At 35.7% G+C, this 14,810-nt stretch overlaps 1 protein-coding gene across 2 annotated transcripts in view; it reads right to left on the bottom strand.

Moving 5' to 3' along the window:
* The window catches only part of LOC101890953 (lysophosphatidylcholine acyltransferase), a 42,869-nt gene that overhangs the window by 19,513 nt on the left and 8,546 nt on the right, over positions 1-14,810 (bottom strand). Inside the window, exons 2-3 of one of the 2 annotated variants that reach the window (XM_059121894.1) lie at positions 13,778-13,874; positions 9,803-10,116 (exon numbers count right to left, since the gene is read on the bottom strand). In XM_059121894.1, coding sequence (XP_058977877.1) covers positions 9,803-10,024 — 222 coding nt within the window. In that variant the 5' untranslated portion in view covers positions 10,025-10,116; positions 13,778-13,874. Of the gene's footprint in view, positions 1-9,802; positions 10,117-10,698; positions 10,930-13,777; positions 13,875-14,810 lie in introns of those variants that run through there. The other variant, XM_005186067.4, reaches the window with a different exon arrangement.

Below are 14,810 nucleotides of genomic sequence, written 5' to 3'. Positions count from 1 at the left end.
ATCTGTGGTGGATGACGTTCTGACAAACCGAGCAGAACCAAGGTCCGGGGTTTTCCTCAATCCCGGCACGGACCAATAAAATCCGGAGCAAGCATTCCGGGATATGCTGCTCCCAATGCAGAAAAATAAACAAACACAAACATGTACATACTGGGTTGGCAGCCGCTGGCCGAAACTGGAATCTTGTTGTTTCGGGTCAATCCGGTATCGTAGAACCCGCTGCCGTGGGATTGATCAGATATTAGGTATTGAGGTCGCTGATTATGTGTCGGCTGGACATATGGAGAGGGGTTTCGAAAAAATGCACCATAATTGTACGAATAGTACTGAATGTCACATTCGGTATTTGGTACAAAATGGTATCAAATTCGGTATTGCGTGAAGGGATAGGGCTGAAATACTCAAATTTGATATGGAGGTCACTATTGATATCTGGAATTGAGATATGGAGGTGGTTTTGGAAAAATGTACTATATTTGCACGAAAAGTACTCAGTGCTACTATACAGGGTGAGATAAAAAAACTGCAACAAAGTCAAAAGCCATAATTTTTACAGAAAAAAGAGTAGACACTAAACTTGCGAAGTATGGAATGGGAAAAGAGTCCGTGGTATATTTCTCATAGTTTACATTTAATGGGTGAGGTATGGGTTAATATCTATGAGAAGAGCTGAAGACCAGAAGGTTTTCACATAGAATACCCGAAGGTCCTTTCATAGACTAGAAGGTTTTCTCATAGAAAACAAAAAGATCAGGTTTTCTCATGGAAGACCAGACGGAAGGTATTCTCATAGGCCGTCTCATAGACCTTCAGATCTTCTATGAGAATACCAGCAGATCTTCTCCGAGAAGACCGGGAGCTCTTCTATGAGAAGACCAGCAGTTCTTCTCTGAGAAGACCGGGAGCTCTTCTCCGAGAAGACCGGGAGCTCTTCTATGAGAAGACCAGCAGCTCTTCTATGAGAAGACCAGCAACTCTTCTATGAGAAGACCGGGAGCTCAGCTATGAGAAGACCGGGAGCTCTTCTATGAGAAGACCAGCAGCTCTTCTATTAGAAGACAAACAGCTCTTCTATGAGAAGACCAGCAGCAGCTCTTCTATGAGAAGACCAGCAGCTGCTCTTCTATAAGAATACCATTAGCTCTTCTATGAGAGGACCATTTTTGCTCCTTTAAGAGAAGACCACTTCTGCTCTTTTACGACCACTTCAGCTCTTCTAAGGAAAGACCATCTGCTCTTCTGTGGGAACGCTAAAAAACTGCAACAAAGTCAAACTCATAATTTTGGCATTTTTTTTTTTTTTAAATTTATTGAATGAAAGCAAAAAGTGTCGGAAATAGCATCAAATTTTAGAATAAGTATAGATTTGTTCGAATTGGTCACCTTTGTTACGAATTATGGCCTTCAAACGGCCAATGAAACTGTCACACGCTGCTCGAATGTTGCTCTGCGGTATTTTGGCCCCTTCCCGGCGAAGCGCTTTCTAGAGGTGATCGACACTTTGGTATTTTTTAGTGCCAACCTTGCTTTCCAAAATACTCCAAAAACAATAGTCCAACGGATTGGTATCCGGATATTTTGGTAGCCATTGTGCGCTGGAAATGAAGCGAGGAACCTCATTTTGTAATCATTCTTGGGTGGCGCGTGCTGAGTGCGATGGTGCTGAGTCCTGTTGGAATGTCCAAGGTCTGTGGCCAAAATGTTTGCGTGTCCAAGGCTTTAATACACCCTCCAGAATATTTTCGCGATAATATTCGGCATTAATTCTGATACCACGGTCAATTAATACTACGAGCGGAGAGCGACCATCGGCTGTTATGGCGGCCTACACCATCACAATGGCCGGCGCTTGAGTTGTGGTGGGCAACCGAAGATACACATTTTCAGCTGACCTCTTTGGCAAGTAAACACTATCATTTTGTTTGTTTACAAACTGCTGGACAACGAATGTTTTCTCATCGGAGCAGATAAAACCAAATTCGGCTGTTCATCACTTTCGACGAAGGGAAGCAACTCTTTACCTCTTTTGAGTCTATTTTCTTTCCCTTGCGGTGTAAGTTCTTGCACTTTTTGGAATTTCAATGGCTTTACCCCGAACTCATTATTCAATTTTTGCCGAATGGAATATTGCGATATGTTCAGCTCACAAGTCATTTTTCGGATACTGTGACGCAGGTTTCGATCAACTTCACTTCTTTACTTTTCGAACCATTTCTGCTGATGTTGCTTTATTCTTCCGATCACATTCTTGACGTCGGGCTACGCTACCAGTATCACGGTAACGAGGGATGATACGAGACACAAAAGATTTATTCACATTTAAATGCTGGAGTGCTCTAACGATAGCCACTTGTGGTTTTCCAGCCAAATATAAAGAAATCACACTATCACGCTTAAATTCCATCACAAATAACTTTTTCCTGGAAAATTCTCACTAAAATGCTTTTGTACGCTTGTAAACAATATAATGAGCTATCACTGAAATAATTTTAACAACTTTCGGACGAGTTGCTTAGAAATGACAGCAGTCGGAAGTTGGTTGTAGTTTTTTTCATCTCACCCTGCGTACATATAAATATCAGATTCATAAGATTGAAAAATGTATAAATGGGCCTTCTAAATTTTTCAATCTCATACTTTCAAGAATTTGCTTAGCTAATCAAGTTCTCAGAACCCAACATGAACCAATTGCAGTTAATAAATCATTTCACACTGGCACATAAGTACATAACCGCGATTACGTGTAGGTCTTGGGTGCATCAGCCAAGTGCAAAATTTGAAATCAGCCAAGGAAATGATCAATTCATGGGTGCTTAAAAATTCATATAAATTGGACAAGACACAGCAAGACACAGACAATAGGGCAGGCGATTTCATTAGCATAATTTTAGCAAATCAAAAAAAAAAAAATAAAAATGATAAGCAAGACGACAACAAAAAACTAGATGACTAAATTTGGGACAATTAATATGTGACTATCAAACAATGTCAACAAATATCAGCAGCAGCAACAACATCTGATAAATGGCAATAGAAAATAGGCGAATGAACGGGCACAAAGTCAAGCAGACAGACGGATAAACAATCGGCCAGCCAACCAGTCAGACAAGTGTAGATAAACAATGAAATATGAAAAGCGATCAACCAAATGGATGTCAGTCAGTCAAGTGCATGGTCACTGGTGTTTGGGGGGATTTTTTTGCTTTGCTTTGGTTTTCTTAAAGTTGAAATATTCTAGTGGACTAGATTTGCAGAATTATTTCATGAATAAATAAATCCGCTGCAAAAGTTATCCAATGTTTTGATATTCTCCACTCCCGTTTGGTAGGTTATAAAACCTAAAAAACAAATTAAATTCTTTGAAATTTAATATATATTCATCGTATGATCAGATTCAAGATCCAAAGTCCATTGTTGATCAATACTGAAACGCATTTATTTGACGACCAGGTGGTAATCTCGATTCAAATTAGATACTTGAAAATCCAATAAATAAATGATTTTAATATGGTGCTATAATCTGCATTCCGAGTTATGTTTTTCAAAATATAGATATTTTTGAGTGGCTTTCTTCAGAAACCTAGTCGATAATTCTGGATTTTTCGAAATTGAGTATTAATCAAAAAAGTTTTTTTTTTACAAGAAGTACCATTTGGATTGTAAATGGTTGGTTGGAGGAGTCTTAGAGTTTTTTTTTTCACCCTCAGCCATATGGCTGGAGAGGCTATGTATCATTTGATACGACCAAAATGTGCCTCATCGAAAAAACGGTTTTAGACCCTTGGTTTCTTTAGACCAAATCTGTTTCAGGACATTTGGAGTCGATCTAGCGATGTCCGTATGTCTGTCTGTCTGTTTAGCTGGCTGGTGCGCACTATAACTCTCGAAGGAAGTAACCGATTTGATCCAAACTTGGTACATCGTAATATTATTATCAAATTTAGATCGAGTTCGGAGGTGGGCAATATCGGTCCACTCCTTGTGGTACCTATCCTACAAAAGGTCGAAATTTTTATGAAAATAATTTACGTCATAGAAAGAGAAAGGATCTTTTGTTTTTATGCAAATTTTGCTAATCCAAATTTTTTTGTCAGTTCAGGTGGGAAAATGGACAGTATCGGCACACTCCACAAAGGGTCAAAATTTAGAATAATTATACCTCTTATAAAATGTGATGCAAGAGTGCGATAATCTTCAAAATTCACTCATCCTAATAATGTCTAGTTTTAAGATGGTATATATCAGTACACTCCTTCTGGTACCTCCCTCACAAAAGGTCGACATTTTCAATAAACATATTTTCTGTACAAAAAGAGAAAGGATAATCCGATTTTGCTGCAACTTTGCAAATCCTTGTATTTGAATCTGTGCTACGTCAGGTGCGAAAATGAATAATATCGGTGGTACTTCCCTCCAAAGGGTCAAAATTTTGAAAATTTATAACTCTTATAAAATGTGATGCAAGAGTGCGATTGTCTTCAAATTTCACACATCCCAATAATATTATTAACCGGCGGTCTAGTGTTAAAATGAAATACATCGGTTCACTCCTTCTGGTTCCTCCCCCACAAATGGTCGCAATTTTCAATAAATATATTTTCTGCACAGAAAAGAGAAAGGATAATCCGATTTTGCTGCAACTTTGCAAATCGTAATTTCTACATCAGTGCAAAAGCAAGTGCGAGAATGGATAATATCGGTTCACTCCATCAAGTACCTCCCCCACAAAGGGTCAAACATTTTGAATAATTATTACTCTTATAAAATGTTATATAAATGTCCGATTGTCTTCAAATTACACAAATCACAATATTTTTATTAACCCAAGATCTGTTGTGATATCGGTTGACTCTTTCTGGTACCTCCCCCACAAAGGGTCATAATTTTGAATACTTATGAAGCTCATAAAACACGAAATTAACATCCGATTCCATTTAGACTTGGCACATCCCAATATTTCCATAAACACAATACCTATTATAAAAATGGTAAAGATCGGACCATTGCTCCCCCACAAGGGGTCAATTTTGGAATAACCAAAACGATTATAAAATCCGAATTAAGCATCAAGTTTACTTTATATTTCACACATTACATTATTTCTATTAACACAAGATCTATTGTGAAGATGGAATATATTTGACCACTTCCTCTGGAACCTTCTACACAAAGGGTCAAAATTTCGAAAATCTAAAAATCTCATAAAACGCGATAATAACATCTGATTCCATTCAGACTTGGTACGTCTCAATATTTCCATCAACACAAGATCTGTTAGAAAGATGGTAGAGATCGGACCATTTCTTCTGGTACCACCCCAAGTAGGGTTCACGATTTGGAAAAAAACGATCAAAAATCCGAAATAAGCATTCTGTTCGCTACAAATTTCACACATCCATATATTTTTGCTAAAGATGATATGTATTTGCCAATTCCTTCTGGTACCTCACCCAAAAATGGTCACAATTTCCAATGCTTATATCTGTCATAACTCGCGAAACAAGCCAGCGATTCTTTACAACTTGCTATATCGAAATATTTCTCTTAACCAGAAACCTGATATGGATATGGAATTTATGATTTCGCATAAAATCTATATCTATAAAAGAGGAAAATGTTTGTATGTTTGTTTGTTTGTTTGTTTGTTTGTTTGTAATTTATGGACTCGAAAACCGCTGAATAGATTTTCCTGAAAATTTCCATATATACTGCAACATCGCCTGAAAGTAACATAGGCTATATACATTTCTGAATTTCCACTTGGAACTGGAGATATAGCATCAGAATCGGAGGTACCTCCCAAAAATTTAGATTTTATATGCGCATATCTATTGATTGGTTGAAGATACAGTCTCCAAATTTGGAATACGTAACGGAATTTGGAAAAAAAAATAAGTTTGCCAAATTATATTGTAATCGGTTCAGATTTGGATATAGCTCCCATATATATTTTCGACCGATTTCGTTCATTTGATGCCTCAAACACATTATGAATGTTCGATTCCAATGAAATTTGGAATGTGTGACGAGATTTAATCCGAAAATAAATTTGTCAAATTATATTGAAATCGGTTCAGATTTGGATATAGCTCCCATATATATTTTCGGCCGATTTCAAGCATTTGATACACCAAACACGCTATGTATCCCCAATTTCAATGAAATTTGAAACGTGTGATAGATTTTATCTAAAAAATTGATTTCCCAAATTATATTGAAATCGGTTCAGATTTGGATATAGCTCCCATATATATTTTCGACCGATTTCATGTATTTGATGCACCAAACACGCTATGTATCTCTAATTTCAATGAAATTTGGAAAGTGTAGCGGAAATTAAAACAAATATACATTTGTCAAATTATATTTAAATCGGTTCAGATTTGGATATAGCTCTCATATATATTTTCGACCGATTTCATGTATTTTATGCACCATACACGATATGTATGTTCGATTCCAAAGAAATTTGGAATATGTAACGGGATTTTGATTAGAAAATAAATTAGTCAAATTATATTAAAATCGGTTCAGATTTGGATATAGCTCCCATATATATTTTCCGCCGATTTCACATATTTGATGCACAAAACATGATACGTATTTCCGATTCCAATGAAATTCGGCATGATTTGGTACAAAAATAAATTTGGTACAAAAATAAATTTGACAAATTATATTCAAATACGCTCAGATTTGATTATAGTTCCCATATATATACTCAGCCGATTTCACATATTTAATGCACCCAAAGCGAGAGAGACAAAATCTGGCACCAAAAAAAAAATTGCCAAATTATATTGAAATCAGTTGAGGTTTGGATATAGCTAACATATATATTTCGGCCGATTTCATATATGTTATGCACCAAACATGATATATATGACCAATACCAATGAAATTCAGAATGTGTGGCGGAATTTGGTTACAATAATAAATGTGACAAATTAATTGGAAATTAGTTAAGATTTGGATAAAAGTAATTTTTTTTAAATTATATTTAAACCGGATCAGATTGGGATTTGATTTTAATAAGAACCATGGACCCACAACGCCTTAGGCTAACACTAAAAAACAACACAACAATTGGTTTGAAATATGCTTATTACGGCGAAGTATGTTGCTATCTCGAATTCACTAATTGCAATAGAAATGCCACTCTACTTAAAAAAATTGCAGTTTCCTGCACGCTTGGTATTTACTATGAAATAAATAAATCCGAAAGACAAAACCTTCGTGTATGTATGTCATGTTACTGCTTTTCTAATGGTTTTGGTTATTTACGCATTAAAGTAGTGCAAAAAAAATTTTTTTAATTTTTATTTTTTTTTTTAACCAACATATATTCGTAAATAAAATTTTGAATGCATATAAAATCAAAAGGGGTAGCGAAGCGCACCGGGTTCAGCTAGTTTAATATAAATGTTCGATTTTCTTGTAATTTTGGCCATACCAATCTACTTATCTGTTTTGGATGAAGTATGAAAATGGAATATTTGGGTCGACTATATCTGGTAATTCACGCACATATTAATATTTTCTAAAAATTATCAAATATTTCATATAATGTGAATGAAATACTCGATATAGTCTAAACTTGGCACGTCGCAATATTTATATCATATTTATTGAGGTCAGATACGAAATGTACAACATTGGCCCATTCATACGGAGGGTCAACAATTTGAATAATCATAACAGAAGTCAAAATATATTTAAATAATAGAACATGGGCTGAAGGTATACAGCTGTCGGCAAAACCGACTGATACATTTTAACTTGTTTTATAAACAATTTTGGATTGAACCTTAAAAGAATGTTTCCTAAAATGTTTGTTTATATAAATTTTATCCTAATTGTTCTTAAATATTTTTAAAAGATATGCCCATTTTTATTATAAAATCAAATTTAATTGTTACATTAAAAAATTTGAGAATATTTATTTTCACACACTATTTAAAGTTGAGAATTCATAATTGATTTGAAAAGAACTATTTGCGAAGATTATTTAATTGCTTTGGATTTTCTCAAGTGATGGCAATCGATTGTCCAATCGATCTCAGAGTTCAATTGTAGATAATTGCATAATTGGAAAACAAGTTAGAACAAGAATTGCATCGGAAGAAGAAAACTATAAAATCTTAACACCTAATAAAATACTGAGTGATTTACACAGAAGGTAAAGGGGATGTGTTTAGGGTACCCGATAAGGGGTTTTTATATTTTGTAAATGGAATACAGGGGTATTTATTTATAGAAGGAGGTACCAGAACTGGGATATATATCATCTTCACATCAGATACTGAATAATAAAAGACATTAGGATGTGCAAAATTTAAAGAGAACCAGATGCTTAGTTCGCTTTTATGTGCGTTTTGTTATTCAAAAATTTGACCTATTGGGGGGAAGTTCCAGAATCCATTCATTCAATCCGTATATCATATCTTCACAGCAGATTTTGTGTTGAGAAATAATATTGGATTGTGTCCAGTTTGAAAATAATAGGATGCTCACTTCGTGTTTCATTAACTTCATGGTTACTCAAAATTTGTATCTCTTTGTGGAGGAGGTATCAGTGGACCGATGTAACCAAAAACCATAGGCTGCACCGATTCTGTCATAGGCTGTAGCATCCATTATGAACTTCAAATACCAAATTTGAAACAATTTCTGTGAATAATGTCACTAAAATCATCAAAATACCGAATATAAGGAGGTTCCGTAATATGCAGACTATACCAAAACGTAGATAGATAGACAATTTTTTGTCATAGACTGTAGTTCGCATTACGAATTTTAAATACGAAATTTCAAACAACTCCGGTAAAAAGTGTCGCTAAAATCATCAAAATACCGAATATTAGGCGGTCCCGTTATATGTGAGCTATACGATATCATGGACCTATATAAACATTTCTCTTCCTGGGGTGAAGTGCTTAGAAAGAACTTTTATGGTTGGATTTTTAGACAATTCCATTGAAAAATGTAGCGTAAATCATCAAAATACCGGATATAGCGAGGTAATGTTATGTGGAGGATATAGGATATCGTAGACATATATAAACAATACTCTTCCAGGGGATAAAATACTCGAAGGTACTCTTTTTATGGATTTTCAGACAATTTCATTGAAAAAAATAGGCTACAATCATCAAAATATCGAATATCGGTGGGTACTGTTACATGGAAGCTATACAATATTGTAGCCCATCTTCGAACATGACCTGCCTACAGACAAAATACTGATCTGTGCAAAATTGTAGCTTCCTACGACATCGTAGCCCATCTTCGAACATGAACTGCCAATAGACAAGAAACTGATCTGTGCAAAATTATAGCTTCCTATCTTTGTTCGACGGACGGATGGACGGACGACGAGTTTTAATCGTCTTAGAATTTTACGATGATCAAGAATATATTCACTTTGTTAGGTCTAAAATTATTATTTCGATGAGTTACAAACGAACTGGCGAACTTAATATATCCTCCATACTATGTATGGAGGAGGGCATATAAATGATTTTGAAAAAATATTCCTAAAAATCTAATGATCTCTATGTTTTCACTCGTCGCAGATTTATAAAGTGTTATAGGTATCCATTTCCAAAATCAAAATACTTCCACCTAAACAACGCATGGTCTATTTTTGGCTTGCTGCCTTGCCTATCAATACTTTAGCACTTCATTTCCTTTGATTATAGCATTTCGAGTGATTGATTAATGGAAGACCATAAATTAGCTATCGCGGGAAGACAGGTAGGTATAAAAATAAGTTATACTAAATATTCGACAAACTACTTACCTTGGCTAAATCGGCGCGATTTTCAATATTCAAACGATGTATGAAAGGATTTATGTAATTGTTTCCCGTCCAGTCCAGAGATTCAGATTCTTCGGAATCTGTTTTGGCAATCACAGCACCGCCGCCGGTGACAGGTGTTGCCACCGTATCGCTGTTCTCATCGTTTGGTGGGCTATGGGCGGCCGAGGGAGAACGTCTCCGTTTAATGGTGGATGTTGTCATTTTTTAAATATTTATTTTACGTTTCTTTGATTTTTTTCGTGGATTTTTGGCAACAGAATGTTGTGTGTGTTTGGGTGGGTGTTTGTATTTATCTGGAATAGAAATTAACGATTTCGATTTTATTTTAAAAGAAATTGAAATATTTTTTTCTTTTGTTTTATTTTTTTTTTTTTCAAATTTTGCCAACAACGCAGAAATTTGTATTCTCGTTCAATTAGATTCTGCAGAAAACCAAAAACAATACGAAACTTCTTTGTTTTCTTGTTGTTGTTGTTGTTGTGTTTTTTTATTATTTTTGTTGTATTGTTATTAACACGTTGTTGTATGAAGGTTGTATGGCGGTGGCATGATCTTTTGTAACTCTTTCTCACATTCATTCATTCACTCTCTCTAACTCACTGACACTTGCTCTCTCTCTTTTTTTCCGTTTCCCATTATCAGATAGATGAAATTTCTGAATTTCTTTCTGCTTTTTTTATGGGTGAACCAAAAGAAAAGAAGGTATTGAAAAAAAACGTTGGATAGACACCACAATTTGGATTACTTTCTTTTCGTTAGATGAACGTTTTAGTTTAGTTGTTGTTGTTCCCTCCCTTCTCCTTATAATTTATGGTTTCTTATAAGAATTTTTTTTTAGCTCAACTCTTTTGTTGGACTTGCTAAATTACACATACATTTCACTGCAAATTGTTGCTATTTTTTATAATTTCTGATTTAGAAAAAAATGATGACGCTGCTACGATATCGACGTTAATAAAGAGGAAGATGCCTCGTAAAAAATCTAATTTACTACGATCTCGGAGACAAGACGAAGAAGAGACAAATAAACGCGCGCGCAAACACGTCGTCACAGACAATCGGAAACGTCCACCGTCTTTGGTGGCTGAGCGGCAACTGAGTGGTGCTCAACAAAAATGTTTATTTCTTATTACCGGTGCCTGGTATCTGGTGTGCAAACGCTTTGTATTAGCTAGTTAAAACGTTTTGTTTAAGCAGGGCCGTCAAGCTCACAGCAACACTTTGCTTGCTTGCTTTTCTTTCGTTGCCATTGGTAGTGAGAGGAGAGACAATATTGCTCTTAAGATGGTTTCTCTTGACAACTAGATGACAAATGTACTGGAATCAGAGATGGAAGGTTATAATTGCTGTAAACAAGTGAAAATATCGGCGCACAGTGATTCAGAATTAGATTTAAATGCCACAAAAATCACATTTTTGTCACTAAGGTTAAGGTAGCCAAAAACTTATGTCGAAATAATAACCTACACCACACTGTGGGTGTTTGTGATTGACAAAAAGAAGGCAAGATTGATCCGTTGAGATGAAATTATGAAATTTAGATTTAAATATATCTATAAAAGGGGAAATCTTTGTACGTTTGTAATTTATGGTCTCGAAAACCGCTGAACAGATTTTCCTGAAAATTTCCATGTGTACTACAACATCGCCTGAAAGTAACATAGGCTATATACATTTTTGAAATTCCACATGAAACTGGAGATATAGCACCCAAACCGGAGGTAACTCCAAAAAAATATTTTTTATAAACACATATCTATTGATCGATACTGTCTCCAAATTTGGTATGAAGAAAAATAAATTTGCTAAATTGTATGAAAATCGTTTCAGATTTCGATATAGCTCCCATAGATATAATTTTGTCTTGGACGTCAATCTTCTGAAATAATGTCTTGTAAGGTACGGCATATATTGGTTACTTCCTTCACTTTATATGAAATATGTGATAATTTTTAGAAAATCTTAAAATGTGCGTGATGTACCAGATATATGTCAGGTTCTCAATCAGAAACCAGAGTATTAAAAATTGTGATGCTTTATGGGTGCGGTAGTGGAGTGGATGGAAGAAAACAGCAACATCAACAGAAATGGTTGGAAAAGTAAAGAAGCGACTTGATCGAAACCCCCCTCTCAGTGGCCGAAAAATGGCTCGTGAGCAGAACATATCGCAATATTCCATTCGGCAAATATTGAAAACTGAGCTCCGGGTAAAGCCATTGAAATTCCAAAAAGTGCAAGAACTTACATCGCAACAAAATGAAAATAGACTCGAAAGAGCTAAAGGCCGAAAGTGTTGAACTGCCGAATTTGGTTTTCTCCGTCTCCGATGAGAAAACATTCGTTGTCCAGCAGTTTGTAAATAAACAAATGATTGTGTTTACTTTCCAAAGAGGTCAGCTGAAAATATGCACCTTCGGTTGGCCAACAGAGCTCAATCGCCGGCCATGGTGATGGTGTGGGCCGCCCTTACAGCCGATGGTCGCTCTCCGCTCGTATTTATCGACCGTGGCATCAAAATAAATGCCGAATATTATCGCGAAAATATTCTGGAGGGTGTATTAAAGCCCTGGGCACGCAAACATTTTGCCCGCAGACCTAGGACATTCCAATAGAACTCAGCACGCCCCACCCAAGAATGGCTACAAAATGAGGTTACTCGCTACATTTTAAATATTTTGACATTTACAGGTTCCCAAGCGTTATGTATCTGTATTCTTCTACCACGGGTAATGATCAACGCGAAGATTTTTATTTTCGTCTCGAGCAAGTACAGGGTGAGATAAAAAAACTGCAACAAAGTCAAACGCCATAATTTTTACGTTTTTTTTTTTTTAATTTTATTGAATGAAAGCAAAAAATGTCGGAAATAGCATCAGATTTTAGAATAATTTTGTTGTTGCAAAATCGTCAGGCAAAATCCCATTATTGTTGTTTTTATAAAAACAACGTTTGTTTATGAGTGGAGAACGATGGTAATGTTTACCAGGGGGTAAATAGGGGGTAATAAGTTTAGATTTGTTCGAATTTTTCACATTTGGCACGAATTATGGCCTTCAAATGGCCAATGAAACCGTCACACGCTGCCCGAATGTTGCTCTGCGGTATTTTGGCCCATTTCCGGCAAAGCGCTTGCTTTTGAGTTGATCGACACTTTGGTATTTTTTAGTGCAACCTTGCTTTCCAAAATACTCCAGACACAATAGTCCAACGGACTGGTATCCGGAGATTTTGGTGGCCATTGTGCGCTGGGAGCACATTCGGGCAGCGTGTGACGGTTTCATTGGCCGTTTGAAGGCCATAATTCGTGCCAAATGTGAAAAATTTGAACAAATCTAAACTTATTCTATAATCTGATGCTATTTCCGACATTTTTTGCTTTCATTCAATAAAATTAAAAAAAAAAAACGTAAAAATTATGGCGTTTGACTTTGTTGCAGTTTTTTATCTCACCCTGTACTTGCTCGAGACGAAAATAAAAATCTTTGCCTTGATCATTACCCATGGTAGAAGAATACAGATACATAACGCTTGGGAACCTGTAAATGTCAAAATATTTAAAATGTTTTGTCAAAAGTATAAATTTATTTGTTTTCTTATACGGCGCAAATCAAACGGTGTCCTGATATGCATTTTGCAACAATTTTTTACAAATTCCAATTATTTTTCATTCAACATTTTCAATTCCAAAATTGGTTTTATAGTTCATTGTCCTGTGTCGATGAGACTACCTATATTCTTGTCATGTCATTACGCAATGATGTTTTTTCGTTAGTTTTGAATGTCTACATTTGTTTGCGGCGGTTTCAAATTTATTTGACAGATTATTTGGAAATCATTCGATTTCGATTTAAGGGCGGCTTAATAATTGCATAATGATTTACCAGTTTTATTCTCAAATCGTAACACTGTGCAGCATTGTTTTTGTTTATCAGAAGTTACTTGCTCTCTGCTTACCTTGTCTCTCTCTCTCTCACTCTCACTTCACACACTCAGCTGCTAAGAGTGTTGATTAACTGTTTGGTTGTGTTTCACAGAATTTTGATCATATTTGCTGTAATTAAATCAGGAAGTAAAACAGATAATTAGATATTTTTTGCATATAGCTGATACATACATAGTAATTTGGAAGAATAAAAAAAAATGGTTTGAAAGTGTCTACAAAACCAGACACGCACGTTACACGTATGTTAATAACGTCGAAGTGGAAACGTGTACATAAACAAAGTCCAAAGTTGCAAAATTATTTAAAAACAATTGTTGTTTCCCAAAATTCCCGCAAAGCAGATAGTCATGTTTGTGTGTAGACCACCAATAGCGACTAAAGTGGACGTGTTCCATTTAATCTTGATCTATATTATCTGTCTGATAAGAAGCAATCGAGTGCGGCCCTGATCGGGCAGAGTAAGTTCGTCATGACGCATGTTCGCTTAAATCGTAGCATTTTTTAAAACGCAACACATTGCCGGTATCTTGAACCCATTTTCGTTTGTTCACAATTTGCGAATAACAATTCTAATTTTAGGTACGGAGATAATATTTGGCTAGGCCGATTTGATGGAACAATCGGGGGCCCATCTGAGAAATGTTAGTTGGAAGTTTATAAAATGGCCAAGCAGATCCCAATAAAGGCCAGCTGAAATGTTGTTGTGATATCAAAAAGACTAACATATACAGGCTGAGATAAAAAACTGCAACCAACTTCAGACTGTTGTCATTTCTAAGCCACTCGTCCGACAGGTGTTAAAATTATTCCAGTGACAGCTCAACATTTTGGTGAAAATTTTCCAGAAAAAAAGTTATTTGTGATGGAACTCAAGCGTGATAGTGTGATTTCTTTATATTTAGCTGGAAAACCACAAGTGGCTATCGTTAGAGCACTCCAGCATTTATATGTGAATAAATCTTTTGTGTCTCGTACTATCGCCCGTTACCGTGATACGTATGATAGCGTAGCCCGACGTTAAGGAAGTGGACGAAAAAAACAGCA

This window comes from Musca domestica, unplaced genomic scaffold (assembly GCF_030504385.1).
Source record: "Musca domestica strain aabys unplaced genomic scaffold, Musca_domestica.polishedcontigs.V.1.1 2, whole genome shotgun sequence".
Classification (NCBI taxonomy): Eukaryota; Metazoa; Arthropoda; class Insecta; order Diptera; family Muscidae; genus Musca; species Musca domestica.
Note: the sequence above shows the minus strand (reverse complement) of the source record. Positions and strands in the feature narration are given on the sequence as shown.